This window comes from Phyllobates terribilis, unplaced genomic scaffold, assembly GCF_046119375.1.
Source record: "Phyllobates terribilis strain yellow unplaced genomic scaffold, ASM4611937v1 Scaffold_7__3_contigs__length_470593459, whole genome shotgun sequence".
NCBI lineage: Eukaryota > Metazoa > Chordata > Amphibia > Anura > Dendrobatidae > Phyllobates > Phyllobates terribilis.
Genome location: NW_027362767.1, coordinates 78,228,028 through 78,241,645, shown reverse-complemented (window position 1 = coordinate 78,241,645; position 13,618 = coordinate 78,228,028). Strand labels below are relative to the sequence as shown.

The window sequence follows — 13,618 nt, the reverse complement described above, 5'->3', positions numbered from 1 at the left end:
ATATACCAACCCCTGGGCCCAGCCACCACCTTTATTGACCACTTCTCGCACACCTAGATACCCACACGCTCTCTGACTCTATTCTACCACTATGCTCCATATCTTCATATCTTTACTCCATGACACAGACAGTGCCACTGTTTTCTACAACGCCACACTCGCATCAGCTATTGACTCAATCACCCCTCTCATGAATGGCAGAGTATGACGAATTAATAGACAAGTAGAACTGGAAGAGTTATTCGGCACAAAGCAACAATCTATTATCTTCAATCAATCATGCCCTTGCCATATGAGCTATGCGATGTTACGGATATACCGAGGTGCTCAGCTGCGAGTAGATTAAAGTTCATGCATGAAGAAAAAGAAGAGCGGCACTCAACGATCCAATTAAAAATTTAAGTCCTTTATTCCAAACTTCGGTACGTAGACATGGTGTACAGGTATGCAAGTTGTGCGGGGAGAGGAAGGACAGAGGATGATGGTTGTTTCGCATTAGTACAACGCTTCTACGGGTCCACCTGCTCCTACATCATGATGCTTTCAGATTCCATAGCAAAAACCTTATGACATATTCCTTTTAACATGGTACAAGAATCTGCTACTTTACTTTGTTGTGAAAAAAAAATCAAATAGAATCTTGTAATTTATCTCTTCCTAGTGTGTATGAGTACTCCTTGAATAGTATAAGGTGGAGTAACCACATGATCCTACAAGGCCTTTTGGGTATCTTCACAGAAAGCAAATTTTGAGTAGGAAGAAATTCACTACATATGCTGCAAAAACAACACTATTCAAATGTACTGTATGAGTTGAATGTTTCAGTTTAGAAAAATTTCCTTAACAAATGTGCCACATGTGAATATATTTTACGGTCTTTCCTGAGTATGCCTAATAATTGAGTTTTTAGCAGCATTAGAATTGCCCACAATATACCATCTGAATTAAGATATGATGTATGTGTCTATTTTTTTTCCCCTAGATGAGCGTGTCATTAAAAGGGAAGTATCTGCTTACTCACCAGTCAGAGACATTCCTAGGTAAGAAAATATGAAAATATATATATAGATTATTTTATATCTTATGCTCCACTCTCCACGTAAATCAAGGACTGAACAAGATTGGGGATGAGCGGACTCATGGAAGGTCGGGTTTAGTCCAAAGTTCGGTTCTGGTACCAGAACTCTACCCGAACTTTAACCAGAGCCCGAACCCCATAGAAGTCAATGGGGACCCCAATTTTAGTGTTGTAAAATGGTCACAGTAAGGGCCAGGGGGCTGCCAAACGAAGTAGATCTCTCTCTTCCCCCCTCTCTCTCTCTCCCACTCTCTCTTTCTACCCCATTCTCCCCCCCCATTCTCTCTCCCTCACTGTTTCTCCCCCACTCTCTCTCTCCCTCACTCACTCTTTCTCACCCTCCCTCTCTCTCCTCCTCTCTTTCTCCCCCTCTCTTTCCACCTCTCTACCCCTGTCCCACTCTCTCTTTCTCTTTCCCCCTCTTTCTCTCTTTCCCCCTCTCTTACTCCCCCTCTCTCTTTCTCCCCCTCTCTCCCCCCTCTCTTTTTCTCCCTCTCTCTCGCTTTCTCCCCCTCTCCCTTTCTCCCCTCTTTCTCTTTCTCCCCCTCTTTCTCTCTCCCCCTCTCCCCCTCTCTCCATCTTTCTCTCCCCCCCTCTCCCTCCACTCTCTCTCTCCCACTCATACTCTCTCTCTTTCTCCAACTCTCTCTCCCACCCTCCCTCTCTCTACTCTCTCCCTCCCTTTCTTTCTCCCCATCTTTCTCCCCCTCTCTCTCCCACTCTCTCTCCACCTCTCTCTTTCTCCCCCACTCTCTCTCTCTTTCTCTCCCACTCTCTCTCTCTTTCTCCCCCTCTCTTTCTCTCTCACCCTCGCTCTCTCTCACTCTTTCTCCCCATCTTTCTCCCCCTTTCTCTTTCCCACTCTCTCTCCACCTTTCTCCCCCTCTCCCACTTTCTCTCACGCACTCTCTTTCTCTCTCTCTTTCTCCCCCTCTCTCTCTTTCTCCGCCTCTCCCTCTTTCTCCCCTCTCTCTTTCTCTCTCTCTCACCCTCCCTCTCTCTCCTCTTGCTCTCCCCCTCTCTCTCTTTCTACCCCTCTTTCCCTCTCCCCCTCTCTCTGTCCTCCTCTCTCTCTCCCCCCACTCTCTCTTTCTCCCACTCACACTCTCTCTCTCTCACCCTCTTCCTCCACCTCTCTTTCTCTCTCTCACCCTTCCTCTCTCTCCTCTCTCTCTCTCCTCTCTCTCACACTCTTTCTCCCCATCTCCCCCCCCTCTCTCCACCTCTCTCTTCCTCTCCCACTCGTTCTCCCCCACTCTCTCCCCCACTCTCTCTTTCTCCCCCATTCTCTCTCTCCCCCACTCTCTCTTTCTTTCCCCCTCTCTTTCTCCTCCTCTCTTCCCCTCCGGGGATTGGAACTTCAATGTTTGATCTTTTTGTTCAGTGGGGAGATAAGCTCCTGGCAGTGGAGCTCTCATAGAAATCACAGGAGGACTCGGCCGAGTGTTCCTGTGGGAGAGTTGGCTGACCACTTTCTAATGCATAAGGGCCTTAAGATTTGTATAAATTATAATTAACTATAAAATGTCACTGTTCTCTCCATATAGGGCACTATCACTTGAACCAGAGAGCAATGGCCATACATTTCCTGCTAACAGAGGTAAGAATGTTGAAAAATGTGCAGTTATAAACTCACTAGATGGTGGCCGCGACCAATCAGCAGAGCGTTGTTTAAATTTTGCGCCAATCTAACTGATTGGTCGCGGCTGGCGGCCGCGACCAATCAGCAGAGCGGTGTTTAAATTTGGCACCAAAATCGCTGATTGGTCGCGGCCATCGACCGCGACCAATCAGCAGAGCGTGGTTTAAATTTGGCGCCAATAATGCTGATTGGTCACGGCCAGCGACCGCGACCAATCAGCAGAGCGGCCTTTAAATTTGCCGCCCATATCGCTGATTGGTCGCGGTGGCCGGCCGCGACCAATCAGCAGAGCGGCGTTTAAATTTTCCGGCCATATCGCTGATTGGTCGCGTGCGTCGACCACGACCAATCAGCGTCGTATTAGTGAGGACCGGGGAGCGTCGCTGCCTGTGCGGCTACTTCCGCTGCGAGAAGCCGGGAGATGAGCGGCTACTCGCAGCAGAAGCATCCCGACCGGCGGCGTCGCTCCCCGGTCCTCCGTTCACACTTGCCCTCCGGAGATCAGCGGGCCAAGCCGCTGATCTCCCAACGTTAGCCGCATGGAGGTGAGCGGCGCCACCTGTCGTGGTACTTCTGCTGCCAGCAGCCGGGAGATGAGCGCCTTGCACCGGTCATCTCCCTGCTGCATCGCCGCTGACCTCCGTCTTGCAGATGAGCCGCTAACCGCCGCCATCTTATTCTGAAATCCCGCTCGCTGATTGGCCACGGCCGGACCAATCAGCGACGCGGAATTTCCTGGACAGACAGACAGACAGACGGGATAAGACGATTATATATATAGATTATAGGGGTCAGCCGGCAACTTAAAAAAATTTAAATGTGCTTAAAATGGCAAACTTTACAAGTAACAAATATAGTTTAATTATAAAAGGTGCCCAATCTGTCTAAAATAGTGAACTGTAATTTTTCATTCTATTCTTGTTTTTTTTCATTAATCAAAACTACAGCCTAGTAGGTGACATGTGACTGTAATCAAGGTCTCTGCCCTTACATGCTACTCCATCTGAGAAGTATGCTGTTCTCTGATACAGTAGCAAAAAACTTGATGACAGATTCCCTTTAAATTTGTACTCATTCATAGAATACAGTACAGACCAAAAGTTTGGACACACCTTCTCATTTAAAGATTTCTCTGTATTTTCATGACTATGAAAATTGTACATTCACACTGAAGGCATCAAAACTATGAATTAACACATGTGGAATTATATACTTAACAAAAAAGTGTGAAACAACTGAAAATATGTCTTATATTCTAGGTTCTTCAAAGTAGCCACCTTTTGCTTTGATGACTGCTTTGCACACTCTTGGCATTCTCTTGATGAGCTTCAAGAGGTAGTCACCGGAAATAGTTTTCACTTCACAGGTGTGCCCTGTCAGGTTTAATAAGTGGGATTTCTAGCCTTATAAATGGGGTTGGGACCATCAGTTGTGTTGTGCAGAAGTCAGATGGATACACAGCTGATAGTCCTACTGAATAGACTATTAGAATTTGTATTATGGCAAGAAAAATGTAGCTAAGTAAAGAAAAACGAGTGGCCATCATTACTTTAAGAAATGAAGGTCAGTCAGTGCGAAAAATTGGGCAAACTTTGAATGTGTCCCCAAGTGCAGTTGCAAAAACCATCAAGCGCTACAAAGAAACTGGCTCACATGAGGACCGCTCCAGGAAAGGAAGACCAAGAGTCACCTCTGCTTCTGAGGATAAGTTTATCCGAGTCACCAGCCTCAGAAATCGCAGGTTAACAGCAGCTCAGATTAGAGACCAGGTCAATGCCACACAAAGTTCTAGCAGCAGACACATCTCTTCAACAACTGTTAACAGGAGACTTTGTGCAGCAGGCCTTTATGGTAAAATAGCTCCTAGGAAATCACTGCTAAGGACAGGCAACAAGCAGAAGAGACTTGTTTGGGCTAAAGAACACAAGGAATGGACATTAGACCAGTGGAAATCTGTGCTTTGGTCTGATGAGTCCAAATTTGAGATCTTTGGTTCCAACCACCGTGTCTTTGTGCGACGCAGAAAAGGTGAACGGATGGAATCTACATGCCTGGTTCCCACCGTGAAGCATGGAGGAGGAGGTGTGATGGTGTGGGGGTGCTTTGCTGGTGACACTGTTGGGGATTTATTCACAATTGAAGGCATACTGAACCAGCATGGCTACCACAGCATCTTGCAGCGGCATGCTATTCCATCCGGTTTGTGTTTAGTTGGACCATCATTTATTTTTCAACAGGACAATGACCCCAAACACACCTCCAGGCTGTGTAAGGGCTATTTGACCAAGAAGGAGAGTGATGGGGTGCTACGCCAGATGACCTGGCCTCCACAGTCACCAGACCTGAGCCCAATCAAGATGGTTTGGGGTGAGCTGGACCGCAGAGTGAAGGCAAAAGGGCCAACAAGTGCTAAGCATCTCTGGGAATTCCTTCAAGATTGTTGGAAGACCATTTCTGGTGACTGCCTCTTGAAGCTCATCAAGAGAATGCCAAGAGTGTGCAAAGCAGTCATCAAAGCAAAAGGTGGCGACTTTGAAGAATCTAGAATATAAGACATATTTTCAGTTGTTTCACACTTTTTTGTTAAGTATATAATTCCACATGTGTTAATTCATAGTTTTGATGCCTTCTGTTATGATCTGCAACATGTACTAAGGAAAGATAGGGGAAAGCTGTCCCTACAGTAAGACTAAGCTGAATCCCTATGATGTAGCGGGCTGCCTGTTCCTAGTGAACAGAGCCGCCTTAGTCCTCGGCTAGTCTGAACGAAGACCTATAGAATTAAGAGAGGGGTCCCTAAAAGAACTAAGGACTGGGACAAAAATGGGACACCTCCTAAACAGAAGTTGTTGTAGAACACAAAAGACAAACTGACAAAAATGTACTAGAGGTCCCAGAGGACCAAGCGAACTGACTGAGATAGGCACCGAAGCACCAGGCTAGCAAAACAGTCAAACAACACTGAAGTCCAGCAAAGCCAGAAGGGCGGAGCTGGAATATAAAGGCAGATGGTCACGTGACCGCAAAACACAAGATAGAAAAAACTAACAGGAGGGTTCTAACAGTACCCCCTCTTTTATGAGGATCCTCCGGATCCTCCAGGCCCAGGCCTATCCGGAAACCTCCTGTGGAAAGCTTTAACAAGCCTAGGAGCAGAGACATCATCCGTCCTTACCCAGGAGTTGTCTTCGGGACCGAAACCCTTCCAGGAGACAAGATACTGTAATCTCCCTCTATGCCATCTAGAATTCAAGATACGCGAAATTTCAAATTCGCTGTCTTCCACCACAGGAGGAACTGTGACAGTGGCGTCTCTATCTGATAAGTCTGCCTTTTTCAACAAGGAAAAATGAAACACAGGATTAATCTTCCAGGAAGTAGGGACATCCAACCTAACAGCAGACGGGTTAACAACCTGAAGCACTTTAAATGGACCCACAAACTTAGGACCCAGTTTTTAGAGGAAATCCTCAACCGCAGGTTCTTTGAGGACAACCAAACCATGTCACCCACAGTAAACAAAACCTCTATACGTTTCCTGTCAAAATACTTCTTGGACTTCTTGTTAGCCTCTTGAAGGTTGCAACGTACATTAGTCCAAACTCTCTCCAAATCACCGGAAAAATTCTCCTCCTCCGGCACTGCCGACCCTAATTTGGAGAATGAACCAAAAGACGGATGTCTTTCAGTACAACAATAAAAAGGAGAACACCCAGCAGAGGAGGATGTATGATTGTTAAGAGCAAATTCTGTGAGAGGCAGAAACTCAGACCACACCTCTTGATTGTCTGCCACAAAACAACGCAAAAACTGTTCAACATCCTGGTTCTTTCTTTCAGTCTGTCCATTAGACTCAGGATGATAACCAGACGAAAATGACAAATGGACTCCCAACCTGTCACAAAAAGCATGCCAAAAGCGAGCCACAAACTGAGGTCCTCTATCATAAACAATATCTGTGGGAACACCATGGAGTTTGACAATCTCCTTAACAAACGCCTTAGCGAGTGTCTTGGCGCAGGGCAACTTAATGAATGGAACCAAGTGACACATCTTACTAAAACCGTCCACAACCACCCAGATGACAGTAAAACCCTCGGACACAGGAAGATCAGTAATAAAATCCATTGTGAGATGCGTCCAAGGCGCACTAGGAACTTCCAGAGGGCAAAGCAACCCCGCAGCAGGAGTATGTGAAGCCTTTGACCTAGCACACACAGTACACTGACGCGCCCACTTGATGACTTCCTAATCCAGGCCACCAAAAACTGCGACTGATAAGTCTCTTAGTTTCCGAAATTCCTGGACGACCTGCCAACCGAGACTCATGACACTCCACAAACAAATCTCTCCTAAATGCTCTAGGCACGAACAACCTCTCATGGGGAGTGTTAGATGGAGCATTATCTTGAGCTTTCAGAATCCCATTCTCCAAAACGGAGTCTAAAGCCGCCACCACAACTCCTTTCTGTAAAATGCTCTCCTCCTCCTCGGCACCGACCGGAGGAGAGAAGCTGCGAGATAAAGCATCGGCTTTAACATTCTTAGTACCAGGGATATAGGTAACAGAAAAATGAAACCGAGAAAAAAAAAGTGCCCACTTAGCTTGACAGGCATTCAAGCGCTTGGCAGCATCCAGATAGATCAGATTCTTATGATCTGTGAAAACCTAAATAGGAAATCTAGCGCCTTCCAAAAAATGACGCCAATGTACAAACGCAAGTTTAATAGCCAGCAACTCCCGATTTCCAACATCATAATTCAGTTTGGTTTCCGAAAATTTCTTCAAAAAGAAGGCACAAGGATGTACTCCACCCTTGTTCTCCTGAGACAAAACTGCTCCGACCCCCACCGATGAAGCATCGACCTCAAACAAAAAAGGCTTGGTCTCATCAGGCTGCATAAGGATAGGGGCCGAACTGAACCTCTCTTTGAGATACTCAAACGTTTCAATGGCCTCAGTAGTCCACTGGGCCGTATTCGCACCTTTCCTGGTGAGATCGGTAAGAGGTTTAACAATTACAGAAAAATTCTTAATGAATTTCCTGTAATAATTGGCAAAACCCAAAAATCTCTGTATAAATTTCAAACCAATAGGCCCAGGCCATTCCTGCCCAGCCTGATCCTTCACCGGGTCCATCTCAAAGCCCTCGCTGGAGACAATGTAGCCCAAAAAACTAATTTTCTGCACAGCGAACTCACATTTCTCCAGCTTAGCAAAAAGCGAATTATCACTCAATGACTGCAAAACTTCACGTACACACTGCCAATGGGACTCCAGATCTGGCGAATAAATCAAAATGTCATCCAAATACACAACCACATTCTTACCAATCAAAGGTCTCAGGATGTCATTAATAAGGTTCTGAAAAAATGCAGGTGCATTGGTAAGACCAAAAGGCATCACCAGATTCTCAAAATGACCTACCGGAGTGTTAAAAACAGTTTTCCATTCATCATCCTCCTTCACTCGTAACAAATTGTATGCCCCCTGGAGATCAATTTTGGAGAACCACTTGGCCCCCACTAACTGGTTAAACAAGTCAGGAATTAACGGCAATGGGTAGGAATTGGTTACGGTAATCTTATTAATTTCACTAAAATCCAGACATGGACTTAAACCCCCGTCCTTTTTTTTAACAAAGAGGAATCCAACTGCCACAGGCGACTTAGAAGGTCTAATGTGACCAGCAGCCAGGATAGTCTGTATGTACTCCTCCAAGGCCTTTCTTTCAGGGATAGTCAGATTAAACAAGCAACTTTTGGGAAAAGTAGCACCTGGAACAAACTCAATGGCGCAATCATAATCCCTATGAGGAGGTAAAACTTGCGACTCCTCCTCCGAAAAAACCCTCCAAAAATCTTGAATAGGTACCGGTAATTCCCCTTTTTCCACAGCCGCAATGCGACCATTACAACATTTATCATAGCACTTCGGACTCCAAGACTTAATCACATTAGTAGACCAGTCCAATAAAGGATTGTGCAGTTTTAACCAAGGTAATCCTAGAACAACTGGAGAGGGCAAATTATCCAACACAACCAAGTCCAAAATTTCTTGGTGAACTCCATTGATAGTGAGGGGATGTGAGTAATACATTTCAAAGGAGTGTTATCAATTGCAACCACTGAAATAGGTGATGACAAAGGTTTGGATTTCAATTTAAGGTTTTCCAAAAACCCTTTATCAATCACATTAAGTGTTGAACCACAATCCACAAATACCTGAAATTCAATCAAATCTCCCTGCAGAGTAGTACTCCCAGAAAGAAATACTCCTGCAGAGCGTAAACAAGCTATACGGGCGTAACTGACCTTTTTTTTTCCTTTACTTAAACGATGCTCACAATACTTCAAATGGTCAGCTTTACCACAATAAAGACACAAACCCTCGGCGAATCTCCGGTCTCTTTCCTGAGAGCGGAGTGACATTGCCCCAACCTCCATTGGTTCTCCGTTGTCAGAGCAGATTTTCTGGGAACTAGGACCTGACGTTACAGGAGTTTTTACATCATTCACCCTGGTGCAGGGAATGCAGTTAGCAAATCCTTAACCCTTTCACTCAGACCAGCAAGAAATAAACATCTCAGCGCAGAATCATTCCATTTAACTTCTGAGGCCCATCTCCTGAAGTGTGTGCAATAATTTTCAGCATCATCTGACCCCTGATTCAAACATCTAAGTTCTGATTCAGCAGATGAGATTCGATGAGGATCGTCATATAATAGCCCCATAGTAGAAAAAAATTCTTCAACAGACCTTAAACACGGATCATTAGGTTGGAGAGAAAAGGCCCACCCCTGTGGTTCTTTGCGCAAAAGTGACATAATAAAACCAATGCGCTGTGATTCATTCCCAGAGGATCTTGGTCTCAAACGAAAATATAACAAACAAGCATTTTTAAAGGAAAAAAAATATTGCTGTTTACCATAAAAAACATCAGGCAGTTCTACCTTGGGTTCGACAAAATGCGCTCCAGGACAGCTACTCACGTGTTGCTGAAGCTCGGCCACCTCCAGAGACAATCACTGCAAGCGTTGAGCCAAATCCTGGACAGAAACCATACTGATCCCCGAATTTCTTTCCTTTTAGTTTTTTTGGGCTGGACTTACTGTTATGATCTGCAACATGTACTAAGGAAAGATAGGGGAAAGCTGTCCCTACAGTAAGACTAAGCTAATTCCCTACGATGTAGCGGGCTGCCTGTTCCTAGTGAATAGACCCGCCTTAGTCCTTGGCTAGTCTGAACAAAGACCTATAGAATTAAGGGAGGGGTCGCTAAAAGAACTAAGGACTGGGACAAAAATGGGACACCTCCTAAACAGAAGTTGTTGTAGAACACAAAAGGCAAACTGACAAAAATGTACTAGAGGTCCCAGAGGACCAAGTGAACTGACAGAGATAGGCACTGAAGCACCAGGCTAGAAAAACAGTCAAACACTGAAGTCCAGCACAGCCAGAAGGGCGGAGCTGGAATATAAAGGCAGATGGTCACGTGACTGCAAAACACAAGATAGAAAAAACTGACAGGAGGGTTCTAACACCTTCAGTGTGAATGTACAATTTTCATAGTCATGAAAATACAGAAAAATCTTTAAATGAGAAGGTGTGTCCAAACTTTTGGTCTGTACTGTCTATATCTGTATAGTTTATTGGAACTATGATTAAGGACTGATATTCCGAAACGCGTAAGATGTATTGAAGACCGCACTGTATATCATTTGTGTACATGGATTTCCAATAAAGTATTAAACTGGGGAAAACGGAGTGCCGACTTCTTCTGCTGATAAACTTCTTTCAGAACCATAAGCGATACAGGGAGTTTTGAGGTATAAAAATGCGACAAATCTTTATTGAATAAATAGCGATCACATGAAAGGACAGTACATAGAATATAAAATAAGTGTGCACGACGGACAACCAAAGTCCTAGATCAGGCCTCAAGGGAAACATCCCCAGAATCACACACATATTACATGAGTATGTGCAGGGAAAGCAGTAGCCCAATAGTCAAGCCTAGAGAGGGAAGGGGAATGAGAAGAAGTTATAAACCAAGTGGTCATATGTCCTATGCAGCCTAAAATACTTATATGAAACGGACAACTGACAAACCCTCAGACAAATACTAACAATCAGGTGGTGTAGGAGTACAGTCTAAGATATATGCTGCTTACCCAAAAGGTAGCTTGAGAAAGCAAAGAACACTCCATGCAAAACGTGCGTCGGGAAGCAGGAAGCATCCAATTTCTCCCTGATCCACAGCCTCCTAGGTACCTTTTGGGTAAGCAGCATCTATCTTAGCTTTCGTTGAGCTCAGTAATGCCTTCTTCAGTCTCTGTGGTGATGACTCTAGGAAGCCAAAAATTACATCGAAAGGGATTTTGTAGTCACTTGGGCTGCTTTTAGGTGTGCCGCTTTTGCCATGTTTTCAGGTGGGTTTTCCAGAAAAACCACTGGGCTGTTTTAGAACAGTATTACATCACCTTATGAGATTTCGAGGAGGTGTTTGTTCAATCTGCCCTGTTCTGCTTGTCAATGGAAACATAATGGAAGAAAACCTAAGGACTCATTCAGATGTCAATGTTTCTCATACGAATATAGAACTCGTATACTATTATAAAAAGAAAGCTACAAGAAGCAAAATGAACAAAACCCTGCTGTTAATAAATAAAAAGCAAGTGCATTTAAATAAAATAGGGTTCTTAGTAACACTGTTTTTGATTAAAAATAGTATATAAGCCATCCCACCATCGACAAGGTGAACCCTTTCGGGACGGTCCTACACTGTCTAATATTAAAAACCGTATACTATTATAGTCTATGGAGCTATTAGAAAAAACTAGGACGCAAAAACAGCACAACAAGGTCTTATCCGGGAGAAATAAAGACGTTTAAAAAGGTTATGCTAACCTGATTTAGTTGTGTATACCCAACATTTTCATGACATATAAATCCAGCTGCTTCACGTCCAATGGGTCTTCAGGCCAAAGAAACACAGAAAGGAAGATTTGTGGATGATCCTCTCTGCTAGTTAATAATGTAAAAGATCCAAGTCCAGACAAGTGGTAATAGCGGTTTCTTTATTTACCGTAGTCGACACTTTTCAAAGTGCTACAGACTTATTCATCAGGACATCAAGACATCTTCCTGATGAAGAAGTCTGTAGTGCTTCCAAATAAATAAAAAATGCTATTGCCATTTGTCTGGACATGAGATCAATCTGTTCACACAATCATAAAACAGACCTTTAATTTTCCTTTTTTCCTCCAACAGTCTATATCACCTCGGAGAAGACAGACTTTTACTCTCCAAAACTGGTTGAGACAGACGACGGTAAAGAGAAGTCGAAAATGAACGTTTTCAAGAAGTTCTTCAGGAAGTAAAGTAAAGCATAAATGGACTAATATTCCTAAACTCCGTGTGATACTCCCACCTACCCTCATGAAAGCCGACGATGCTATGACTTGGTGGGTGGGTACACTTGCAGGACACTTACTCTAAGTAACCTGCAAAACTAATATCGGCATCAAGCAATCATCAGAGAATATCTTTGTCTCACAACTTAATGCAGGAATAAGGACTTGAAAATAGAGTCTGAGCTAATGTTATGCAAAATGGATTACATAGGCAAAGGCCAATGTCAGCGGTGGCTCATGAAGGCACCAAAATTATATTGGAAAGATCATTGTGTTTTTCTGTATTTTTGGCTGCATCAAAATGGCCTATGTGAAAGCCCCCTAGTAGTGATGAATTAAAATGTTTTTCCCTTTCAACATTTTTAACTTCGGTAATTTTTAATGGCTGTGTTAATAATAATAAAATAATCTGCAGCTTTACCTTATCCAGGTCTAGAACTGTAGTGACATCACATCTACAACGCTGCAGCCAATCACTGGGCACAAGCTGCTGAGTTGAGTGCTTGACTGCAGCGCTGTTAATATGACATCACTGCTGCAGACTGTACACAGTCACCGAAACAACCGCAGAAACACAACGCTGGACCCGGAGAGGGGAGGTAACAGAAGGTCTTATAATTTTAAGACTGCCATGAAGAATTAGTTTTAGTTAAAAAAAAAAAAAGGAAATTAAAAAGTTGAAAGGGGAAAACTCCTTTAAAAATATGAATGAACTGAATGTAAACTTTGATAGCATTGTTCAATTATTACAATTGTAATTCTACATGTATTTTATTGTTCTAATACTGTAAGGAATTTAATTTATTGGTTGAAACACAGATTGTTGTCTGGCCAAAAAAAACCTCACTGATGTGGGATTGTTAATGTCCATGCCTTTTATTTGTGCAGAAATGCAACAGTTTTTACCTGCAAAAGCATTGATCGGTGTATCTGTACCCTAAACGCGTGCTAGATTAGTGAAGTTGTTTTCCAAGTGTCTGCCTTTTAAATGTGATGCATTTTTTAATTATTTTATTTAATGTTCTGAAGTACAAAATATATTTAAATTATAATGCATTCCTCAGCAATCTATTTATTACAATGTGCTTTCCAAATAAAGAAAATTTTATTTTACAAATATTTTTTTTCTTAGAAGTATGGCATAATGAATTCTGTATTTTTTTTAATGAACACTGATCCCCCAAGGAAGCAGATTAAAAAGAATGGTAATGTAAGTATTCCTCAAAATGGAAAAAAAGTTTCCAAGAAAAGAGTAACACTAGACGTATCAAACTGTTTGGTTTGAGATATAGAAGTGTTATATGCATTACTTACGAAGATTTGACTACTTTTTTCCCCCAGAAAATAGTGCCAACACTACCCATGGACTGTGGTGTTGCAGCAAGGAGTAGGTCTTTTTTCTCAGATTCCCTTTACGTTACCACAATGCCTAATTAATTCAGCCATAAAAAAATATTTAACTTCCAAGGCACAAGAAAGAAC

At 43.3% G+C, this 13,618-nt stretch overlaps 1 protein-coding gene across 2 annotated transcripts in view; it reads left to right on the top strand.

Moving 5' to 3' along the window:
* Positions 1–13,253, top strand: part of SPTBN5 (spectrin beta, non-erythrocytic 5) — a 466,593-nt gene extending 453,340 nt beyond the window's left edge. For both annotated transcript variants that reach the window (XM_073638836.1, XM_073638835.1), the window contains exons 69-71: positions 983–1,040; positions 2,626–2,678; positions 11,994–13,253. In XM_073638836.1, coding sequence (XP_073494937.1) covers positions 983–1,040; positions 2,626–2,678; positions 11,994–12,103 — 221 coding nt within the window. In that variant the 3' untranslated portion in view covers positions 12,104–13,253. The remainder of the gene's footprint in view (positions 1–982; positions 1,041–2,625; positions 2,679–11,993) is intronic.
* The last annotated feature ends 365 nt before the right edge of the window (positions 13,254–13,618 follow it).